This window comes from Dermacentor silvarum, chromosome 10 (genome assembly GCF_013339745.2).
Source record: "Dermacentor silvarum isolate Dsil-2018 chromosome 10, BIME_Dsil_1.4, whole genome shotgun sequence".
NCBI classification, from domain to species: Eukaryota; Metazoa; Arthropoda; class Arachnida; order Ixodida; family Ixodidae; genus Dermacentor; species Dermacentor silvarum.
In genome coordinates this window covers 78,346,352-78,357,651 of record NC_051163.1, presented here as the reverse complement: position 1 = coordinate 78,357,651, position 11,300 = coordinate 78,346,352, and the positions used below count along the sequence as shown (strand labels likewise).

General features: G+C 45.9%; 1 protein-coding gene across 1 annotated transcript in view; it reads left to right on the top strand.

Annotated features, from left to right (window-relative positions):
* Window positions 1-11,300, top strand: part of LOC119431653 (solute carrier family 2, facilitated glucose transporter member 12-like) — a 35,620-nt gene that overhangs the window by 6,172 nt on the left and 18,148 nt on the right. Inside the window, exons 2-5 of the mRNA XM_037699130.2 lie at window positions 345-412; window positions 6,416-6,532; window positions 8,997-9,187; window positions 10,436-10,539. Coding sequence (XP_037555058.1) covers window positions 345-412; window positions 6,416-6,532; window positions 8,997-9,187; window positions 10,436-10,539 — 480 coding nt within the window. The remainder of the gene's footprint in view (window positions 1-344; window positions 413-6,415; window positions 6,533-8,996; window positions 9,188-10,435; window positions 10,540-11,300) is intronic.

Genomic DNA, 11,300 nt, shown 5'->3' with positions numbered 1-11,300 from the left:
ACGAAGTTGAAGGAGGAGTCAAGATTACTACCTTTATATCCATTACTTCGTTATATTCATTAATTGCATGTGCTGCACTGCGAATCTCTGCGGGGGGATTTGAAGGGGAAATTTCACTTACTTCTTTGCATCCATTATTCGTGTACATCCCGTTTCGTTATAACGAGGTTTGACTGTATCGCTTTCTTTCTCTCGGCTACAGCGGCAACTCCGAAGGCCCAGTCCGTGTGCTGTGGATCTGCCACCGAAAGCTGCCCGGCAAAACAGCGAGAAAAGAGCAACAGGCCAACCAAGAGCAGGCCGCTGCTGCAAACACGGCCGGAGCCAAAGCCAATGACATAAAGCTTCCTTCCGGTCCTCCTGGCGGCGAGCATCGCCTCCCTGGGAGGCATCCTATTCGGCTTACGATTCGGTGAGTCCGGCCCACCGAAATCGCCGTCACTGATTGGCGTGATTTGTTTTGTCTTGTTGGTTATTGTATTGAAAATGTTGGGAACGACAGAGAGAGAGAGCTTTTTAATGAAGTGCTGAGAATTCTGCCGTCGTATGGGTATAGCCTACACGCTACTCTGCGTGTAGAAGGAAATCGGGTCCAGAAAATCCCTAGGAGGAGGAGGGCGGGATAAGGAAAAGAAAAGATAGGAGGCTACACGATCATGTGCACAAATTGCGGTTCACACTGTGCACGCATCGTAAACCGAAATTTGTGCGCAAGTTTTCCGTATGTGCAATGTTTTGCACGACCGCACGAGTGCGGTGCGGCTTTCGGCGGCGGGCGGATCGAGCGTAAACAACCCTTTAGCCGGTTAGAACTCGCTCGACGCCCGCAGTCTGCTCTTTTCCAGATATCAGCGCCGACACCACGAGTTGTGCTCGAGGCGGAAAACTGCAGCAAATAGCGCAGACCACGCGGTCTCTGAGACGAGGTGACGAGCGGGAAGGTGACGTCAGCACGCGTAATCTGGGAGGAGAATCGTGTGCAGACCAGGACCCCGAACTTGAATTGCTTTAATCCCCCCGATTCGCGTGTCCCCGTCGTCTGTATGCATCGTTACCGATCGTGGTAGACAACGCGACGTTGTAACTCTGAAAAGTTGACAGTCGCTTAAGAATACGCCAAAAATGGTGAAGGCGTATTGAAGGCGACATTCATTAAATTGCTTTGACATTCTCATTCGATTGCGTTGTTACTTCCTATTGCTTGTTTTCTCCCACCAAAAGTCGTAGGTTGGAGTGCCTTAATTAACTCTGTCTTAATTAAGATGAGTTAACTAAGGCACTCGAACCCACGACCTTTGTTCGTGGCACCATGGCGGCACCATGTGGCATGGTGGCACCATAAATTTTTCTGCCATTAATTTTAGTGCCATTGAATTTTCAGGACGGTAAAATTTTCTACCCGTGAGCCATCTGAGGCTTTCGCTTTAATAGGCAGCGATCGATGTGCTATTAGAAAATTAAGCTGTTCGGCTAGTTTGGAAATTGTCATGAACAGGAAAAATGACGGCATCAAGGCAGAGTGAAAACGAAGAAGACGACAGGACGAAGGGTTATAAATGTGTAGTTATTATTTTTCTTTATTTTCCGGAAGGCCCGCAAATAAATACAACCTTGTCATTCATTCAGGCGCCGGTACAATGGTTAATCGTCATCATATGTATGATTAATAAAAGTGCCTACCAGTGTCTTCCAATCGCTATTAGTAAGCCGCATGAAATTGTTTACTTAACGTGATCATTAGATGGCATGAAAATGTCTATAATCAGGATTAGTAGACACTTTGAATCCCACGTGTTACATTAACGATTGCGCCTGACTGAATGGCAAGGTTGTATTTATGTATTTTATTTTATCGTTAAGTGCTGATTTTCTTTTATTGATCAACAATAAGCTCATTCCTTGCATGGAGACACGGCTAGAACAAATGTTATAATTGCGAAAACTGTTTTTCCGAAAAACCGCCGGCTGTACTAAATTTGCAACGTCGTCTACCGTGATTTCGCTGCGATATTGCGTCGATTGGATGCGCCGCTTCCGACACGCCCCAACAATGTACCGGGAACGACACAGGACATAGTTCAGTGTCGGCAATGTCACCCACGTAGTGGCGGTTAGTGGTCGTCCCGCGGCATCCGGTGTTGGTTTTATATACTTGAACGCTGCGAAGCCTCCGCCGGCATTACGTAACGTAACTATACGTTACACAACTACTTTTACTTCGAGAAACACGCCTGCGAACTTCTACATATGCAACGTCGGCGATGAATGCCACTGCGATGCTGTAGTGATAGCGACCCTGGCTGTAGTAAAATGGCCGGGCATATGCCGTCCTTTTGACTGTAACTCCCGCAGCTCTGAAGGAAGACGCTGCTATGCAATTCCACTGTGCTTTGCAGAGAGAGAGAGAGGGGAGAGAGGAAAGGCAGGGAAGTTAACCAGACTCTGTCCAGTTTGCTATCCGACCGTTGGAAAGTGGATGGGGGAGTGAAAGAAAGAGAGAGAGAATTAAGACACGGGTCTTAATCGCACTTTCACATGTACAAAGCTAGGTGAAGCATGTCATCTGCAGTCGGGCACTCGAGTCTCTCGCCTTCAGGTGCGGAAGAAAAAGCTTGAATGGCTTTCTGGACTGATGAGCTGTGAGGCCAGGCTCCGAAGACCTTTGCTTTTGCAAATGTCCGCAGAAGTCATTAGGCTGCGCTCTTCTGTAGACGACTTGCAAATTAGTGCGCGCCCGCTTCCGCACTGCGGCCCAACTACAAAATTTAGTTGCGAAAACAACCGCTATCACTATATCGGTGATCTTCGATCGCTTCTCGGGCAGCTGAATTGATCTCAGTCACTTGCGCTTCACTAAGTATAGCGATAAGATCGCCTAGAACGCGTACTATTTACCACTAGTTAGCAGCCTATGCTGTCTCAAGGTCGAAAAAACAAAAACAACCGCGTTGTCACCAATCTACGGCGACTCATTCCGCTTCTAGGAAAATGCCGGAAGGTCCAGAATAGTTTGGAAAATACATTTCTCTCGCAAGCGCGGAATATTTTCGCAAATGTCCCATTGTCGGCTATCCGGCAAATTGACTCGTAATCTCGTGTGGTAGAAGTTAACTATCACGGCTCATGCACCCATCTCACGGGTAAATGATTCAATGATGCGCGGACCTTGGCCGTAACACACAAAAAGAAAAAAAAAAAGAGAAAAGAAAAAAGCACTTAGCACTCGGATATACGGAAGCAGCGATGCACGAGACCACTTTATAAATCGTAGTGGCGCAGCGGTCAGCCCAGTCATGGTAATCGTAGGGGTTTGCCCTTGCAACAACAAAACAGGTCCGCGTGACGCCTGGGCTTACGTGCGCGCGAGCGTTCACGGCCTCGGTCAAGTTCGGGCATGTTACAGCGTCAAATCTCGACGTGTAGACGCGATAATAGCACACATACACACACCTGCCCAGGAGATAACCGCGAACGTTTCGAAACGATGGCTGTAGATCGTACGGCTCTCGAATAGTGCGAGGCCCAATGCCTTTTCCCTCCTTGCCTTTTTTAGCTTTCGCTCGAATGGACAGATTGCTGTCGAAGATGTTTGCATAGCTGCGTTCGTACACAGCCACTTAAGTTTGTGCGCGGGTCCGGAAGCATTAATTTTCCTTGTGTGGTTCTTTTCCTTGCGCAAGGCGGGCGGCAGGAAACAAAAACAACTTGCGTGCAGCCCATATGATGCACGCCGCGATTCACATAAGCGGCCAGGATACGTGACGAAGTCGTGCGTCTTGACAACCGCTGTTATCGAACATGTTATTCCGAGTCCGCGCGCGATCTCTCTTGAAGAAGGAGGGGGGAGCACGTTATGACAAGCATTCGGGCGCGCGACGGCACCGATATTAATCCCCGTACACCGCGCAATTACTCGGCTGCACGCGACCTCGAAAATCGCTTTCGCTCCGTCCTTCCGGCAGGGATGCTGCGTTCGCCGAAGGTTGTCGGCGCCATGCGTCCGCTTGTATTGTATTACGACGAACGTCCGCATTGCTCGGCGGTGCGTGGCACAGCAGATATACGTTGTTTTTTTTTTTTTTTTTTTTTTTTTTGCGGAACCGAGGATGACACTTACGCACGTTCCGGGGAGGCGAAGAACGTTCGTAAGATGCTGTTCAGACCTGTTAGGAAGTTACGCGATGATTAAATTCAACTGTCAGGTGTTTGTAACCTCGCGAAGTGGCACAATGGGCTGTGAGGAACGCTATATTAAAATGCCGGATGAAATTTGTCCACCTATGATTTTTTTTTTTTACATCCGCCCCTTGCATGGCGTACGAACGTTTTTGCATTCCGCACCCATCGGTATGCGGCCGCCTTGGCTAGGAATCGAAGCCTCCGCCCTAGCAGTGTAACGCCCTAGCCCCTGACGCCGGTGCGGGGAGCACCAGCCTGGAAACTCAAATTTCGTTAATATAGTGAAATGTTAACTTTTTTTTACTGTATATTACCTCTGCGTCACGGACTCCTTTAGCTCAGCAATACTGCAGTCACTTTGCAGGAATGTAATGTTAAGCTGAGTTGGCAAATAAATTTTCTTGGAATTGCAAATTGTGCGCAGAGGCTTGTTAAGCAAGGAAACACAGGTACACACACACACACGCACACACACAAAACGAACAACAGATTGTGACGCGTTACCAAGGTGACGTCATTTCTCTCATGACGTCATGGATTTTTACACGGCTTTATTGGTATGAACAAGTCCGGTGCTTATATCTCTAATCAAGAATTATTTCATTGCATTCTAAACAAACCGTGGACTCAACTTAGCCAGATTTAAGAGGCTTTCTTTTTTTTTTCATCATAAATGACGGCCCACATACGCGAAACTAATTCGAAATTGGGGATGGCATCCCGACGCATTGCCACGGCGGCTTAGGCCCAAAACTCGAAAATGACGAGGTTGGCATTCTTGTTCTCCGCTCCTGACCAACCTCTTTAAATTGAGCCCTGCAAAGATTATTTGACCATTCTCAACAGGCTGGGCGTTCCTCTCTATGGCGTTCCTGCAAGAATTCAGCGCGGAATGCAATTGTCATTCTTCCATTTCCTTAGCTCGTTCGCCCGGGTATAAGGTGAAGCTCTTAGCTCGAATTACAACCGACCACGTAGCACGTCGCAGCGCGCACAGCACGCCCCAGAAGTTTCTTATGTAATACATTGCATGGTTCACGTTTCTCGCTGCTTAATGGCCTATTCCGTCACAGATTTGAGGTTGCGTGCTCTCCTGGCCGCGGTTACGACCGCTAACCAATCACCTATACTTAGGGAGGCGTATCTTTCCCTTCGCAACGCCACCCGGCCCTTGGAGCGGACCGGCAGCAATAGAATTGGCATTTGCTTACTCAGCGTTCTTCTGCTGGCTAAAACAATCGCTAAATGCTAAGACTAACGTTTGCTTCTCGACGCGTTCGAAAATTGGCACCTTGTACATCGCGCTCAGCGTGAGCCACTTGTACCGGCCACAAAGTGCGATGCAAATTTTATATTCGTATCGTAGATTTGGTACACACGTGGCATCGATCAACGACGAGGGAACAATAGAAACCTCAGCGCGAGGCCGACATCTCGAGAAGGGGACATGTCTTGGTCGGGGACACTCGGGCTGTGTTGGCTCCGAACTGAGGCGTGCCCTGTTTCGTCCACAATTTATCAATTGAAGTCTTCATTTTTATCTACGGTCGTTACAACGCCCACGGCGTTCTGACGACCAAACATCGTAGGTCTTAAAACCGTATCTTGGGCCATGTTTTTTATTTTTTTAATCTTTCTTTTTTCTTTGAATAGATTGACTAACGTTAGCTTCAACTCATGGTATGCAGGGTGGTTCAGCGAACACTTTCAAAAGTTTTTAAAGATTGCCTGTGGCAGGTGGCACCATTCTAGTTCATGAGCTGGTCTACTCGAAGAGGCGGACATTACTTTCACAAAAAAATTGAAATGCATAATCGACTTATTTAAAAAAACACTAATTCAGTTTGGAACTAATTACCTTATGCCCCATGTTGCAACTTACAAATTCTAGCCGTGCAGTTCGCAAGGCGGATCCACTTGGAACGAATTCTCAGAATGACACCAGTTTCGAGATATTAATGCCGAACTGTGCGGGGAAATGCATTGGCGTTCCAGTAACTTTTGTGCTTCAATGCATAAAACGACGTTTTTTTTTTTTTAAGTAAGTAACTGGAACGCCAATACATAGGTGCTTATGGTCTCTATATTTATATAATGTAGTCACTACTGTTTCGTTCCCAACCTGCCCTGTACCCCGAGACACAGTCCATTGTCAAGCCGATTTCTGGCTTTGTGGCTACGTCTCCGAGCTGTTTTGGTGTCAGTTGACTGTGATTTGATCTTCTCTCTTTCACAGGGATAATAGCCGGGGCTCTGCTGCAAGTTAGAGAGATCTTCGACCTTTCGTGCGACGTCCAGCAGCTGGTGGTCGGAAGCGTGTTTTTCAGCGCGTTCGTGACCTCATTTTTCGGAGGTGAGTGTACTGCTAAACGATTATATATATATATATATATATATATATATATATATATATATATATATATATATATATATATATACCTCTAGAAAAAATTGGTCTGTCTGGTTGGAACTGACAGCTCGAGCTGCTCCAATCTAGGCTCTGCGGGGGCTTGACCGTTGTTCTGGCAAGTGCTTCATGAGCCTTGAGGAACGATGCTGGCTGCTACGACTTCAGATTTTGTCGCATTCTCGGAGAAGATGCGTATTGTACAAAAAATGAAAGAAGTAACGAAAGTTTCGTTGGGTTAGGCGAATGTGCCAGTTAAAGAGGCCCACGCCTGGTTCGCACTAATGCGAGGTCCTCGCCTCCCTCGTAGCCTAGCTGTCACTTTAAGATGTCAAAACGAAATGAATCAATCAATGAACCCAGATGTGTAATCCACCAATATAGGTTAACCCAATGCGTCACATCATGGTGTCATCCTAAAGGCTGCTCAAATCGTAGACTAATTTAGGAACGTGCGGCTCCAGCGAGCGTTAACGCTATTTCAATGAGTTAAGGGGAAACATGACGGTCGGCTGAATATTGACCGCAAACGTACAATGTTACCAGTGACTTGAGTACGCGCAAATCAGTTATTGCACCTCACGTAAAGCGCAAGCTCATCCATTTACTAATGAGGCTGAAAAAGAAACGCCTCTGACGTTGTCGCCGGAGATCGGTGTTCTAAACCTCCCGGGGCACTGCGAAAATGTTTTTCTGTGTAAAATTCTGCCAAAATAAATGTGGCATACCAGCGACGTACACAGGTGGACATAACGATTAGAGAAGTTCGCGCATAACAGGTTTCGCTGTAGAAAAGGTGATGGTATAACTAATTCAATATATAAAATAATTTTACACAGAAATTTTCAAGGGCATCTTACAGCTGTTCCATATACACAATAATTCGTTATATGTGGATTCGATATATCCTGGTTCGACTGTATCCCCGAAATTGATGAAGTGACCTCCAATGCCAACACACGCACTATTCTTCGGTAGAACTTGCGCTGTTGCGTCGCCCTTCCCTGCATCACAAGCTGATGTATGATTTCTTATCACGGAGATAAAGTTTGGTACCTTATCATCCAAACGAGTAAGAGAAGAAAGCACGTCATGTCGAAACATTACCACGTTCTGGAAACTACCGGAACAATTACCTAGTCCTGCTGAGCTAAACTATGACTGACATCCTGAGTAAACTAGCAACCCTCTAAATCACTCTTATAAGCCATTAATTGAATAAAAATACCTTCGGTGCTCACTGCGGTAGGCTAAAGCGAACTGCACATATAGTTGTGAGTTTGACAAAGAAAAAACTATAAAAAGGAGGAGGATCCAATTGCAGTTCCACCCGATGCGAGAATTTGGAGAAAATGATCTTTTACTGAGCATGATGCTGCGCCCGTCCTTGGCAGCTTCTAAAGACTGATCTATGACAAGGTCGAAATCGTACTTGCGAGGTTTACAGTGTTGCCTTGACAAGAGAAACTTCCTCTGTCGGAATGGGTATTTGGCATCAGTTTTGTTGTTTTTTTCTTGGTGGTTCAATAGTTATCCTTACCTTGGCTCCCTTGCTACAAAACCGACCTCAATCAGCTCCTGAAACAAACAAATAGGTCATCTTCCTGCTTAAGTGCCGCAAAGGTCGGAAGTGATGTCTAAGTACATGTTGAACACAATGGACGCATGGGCTACTTCGTGCTTCTCACTTGTGACTTGTAAGTTATGAGTAGTTGTGACATTTTACTTTAGCTCTTAGATTGTAGCCCCTGCCATGATTTGAGAACCCCAATGACCTACGCTCGGTAGTAAAAAGAACCGTTACGGATTTCGTTGGGTTCATTTTTATCGGCCACGTTTTACACCGTATCTTCAATTTTAAATAATACCTTTTGGGGAAGGCTGATCTGAAACGCTGGTCTGGGAATAATTTAATTTTCACAGGGGTTTTATGAACGATGCAATTATCAAAGTTCGCATAGAAAACCCCTACTTTCCTCAGTTAGTAAGCCTCTTGACTGCGTTTGGAAGAGAACAGCTTCAGCAGCTGAAAGCGGTAACATGTATACGTTGTCGTGCAATACACTAATACAGTCCGTGTGTCTTGACAAACAGAAGTCGGGATTTGGAATTAACTATAAGTTAGCTATTACTAATTCCATTTTAGTTGCTTGCCATTACGGTTCCTATTTCTCGTAGCTTTCGACACAATCGTCGTTCAACATAAACGTCAATCTTGGTACAGTCGATCCCGGATATAACGAATTACCGTCTATAACAAACAACTGTAGAATCCCCTTGAAATTTTTGTCTAAAATTTTTATTTTATATATCAAATTATTGATATATCAAACTATTTCGCGATCCCGTTCGATTTCGATATGTTCGGGTTCGACTGTATACATAATCGCACGACCGACTCAATTGAAAGGTGTCCTGGTCGACAACCTTGGACGCAAGAGGGCGCTCCTGCTGGCCACCGCCCTCTTCTTGGGCGGGTCGGCGCTGCAGAGCGTGAGCACGGGCCTCGCCATGTTCGTGACGGCGCGGTTCATCACCGGGTTCGCCATCTCGCTGTCGACCACAGCGCAGTGCACCTACATCGCCGAGATATCGCCTGCCGTAAGTACCGCTATAATGGCGGCAATGATGATGATGATGGCCTCATACTATGGCTGGCACCCACACTGGCGGCAATCACGAGAGATACTTCTTCCTCGTCATCATATTCTATTTATCGTATTCCTTTTTTGACTGGGAGTACTCGAATAACGAGGTTTCCGAATCGACTACGAATATTCGAGAAAGATGATATTAGAATATCGACTGTTTCTTTTATCGATTTCTAAACAAAGCGAAATATAAAGTCTGGGTGGAGTTCACTTGGGAAAAAAATTAAGCATGCCATTTTATACATACATGTAGTGCCGTTTAAAACACGCCGTCCCGGTCAATTGAGGAGCTTATAAATAAAAATGAGCGCTATTCTACACGCGCTAAAGTTGTGACGCAGAGTTGATTAAAAAACTCGCCATATATAAAGCGAGAAAGATAAGAGCGGCTTCCTATTGCAGTCTAGCATGTTGCCTATCTCTTTATTTTATACGGTGAAATTATCTATGCATCTAACGACCCCAGCTCCATCTCCTCACAGCTTTCTTTGTCTCGACCACTGACCATTTAACGCATCCCATCGGCTTCTAACCGCAATGCTTCTGGCATATGGACATTTCCCATGGTTCTAGTTGGGTGAATACCTTGGCAATTCAATAATATGTAGTTTTTATTTTCGCAAGGGGCCTTGGAAATTCATTAGAACGTGTCGATCGAGTCGTCACCGGGTATTTTTCCCCAGCGGACACATTCCTTACCCTGTTGCAGATATTGCTGCTGTGCAGTGTACGGCTTTGTCATCAGGCAATTACGCTAGTGCCTCAAAAAGCAATACAGTGTTTGTCTTGATTGATTAATGGGTTTTATTGGCGCAAGGGGCAGTTCTGGCCAACGAACGCCTAGGGTTAACACCTTCAGTGTTATCGTACAAATTTTTATTCCTGATGTTTTTGGTTGTCATCTTTGTAACACACTCCTTCGACTTTTTTTTCTATCCTTTGCAACCAGTTTACCACGTTCTATAGTTTATGTATATGCTCCCCTTGGGGACCATATACAGGAACTCTATCGCTTGCAGCACCCCAATCTCCCTAGTGGTCCAATTATAAAACCTAGTGGTGTGAACGTCGCTTTGTACATAAACAGCCACACGCTTAAGCATCGCTTATTGGCACCTGGTACCCATTTGAATGACATTAGTAACCCAATGTTTGGACGTGTGGCGTATAAAAGTGCCGATGTTTTCGATGATCGCAGGTCCATCGTGGCCTGCTCATGTCCCTGAGCGAAGTGGGCATCACCGCCGGCTTCTTGTTCGCTTACATGATCAACTACGCCTTCATCTCCTACGAGAATGGCTGGTTCGTATACGATCAATGCTCTTAGTTAACAGTGTGCTTAGCGCAACGGTATAACAGTGCGCTATTAACAGTGACTTACGCACTGTACGGTATGTACTGAAATACGGAATGACGGGAGCAAGATCAGTAGCGCTTCCAGCGGTATTTCGTGGCCACGTATTCGACAGAAATGTCTTGTATAAACGTTCATGCTGCGTAACTTTTGACTCCGTAAAGAAGGAGAGAGAGCGAACAGAAAAAAAAAGCCTACGTGGTCATTATGCGGCCAGGGACACGTTTATAGGCAAGCACGTGAACTAAGATGTTGACTCCGTCGGAATGACAGCTGTATCCTAAACAGCGCCACAAAATGTCTCCAAGAACAGCATTGTTCCTATATACGTCCCCCGAAATTCCGAAGCGCTATTGCATCTGTCCTCTCTGGACAGGTTGCAATACCAGCAAGCGTTACTCTGGTAAACGTTAGTGTTTCTGTGTTTCTGTGTAACTCTGGTAAGCGCTGGTGTGGCGCGTTTGGTGGCACCGGCTACCTCCTAATTTCAAAGGAGACACTCATCTATCCATCGCAGCAGAGCTACTATATGTACATAGTTGCTTAAGGAAAATCTGGGGGTGCAGTCGTACAGCTACCATGTGAGTGACAAGCAGTGCATGGATTTGTTGGGAAAGTGCGTAGCATATTCTTTTATTGTTGTGAATGGTTCAGCTGTGCCGCGTTCCAGCCAGGACACATTTCTTGTCTATGGAGCACGCGTGAGGTT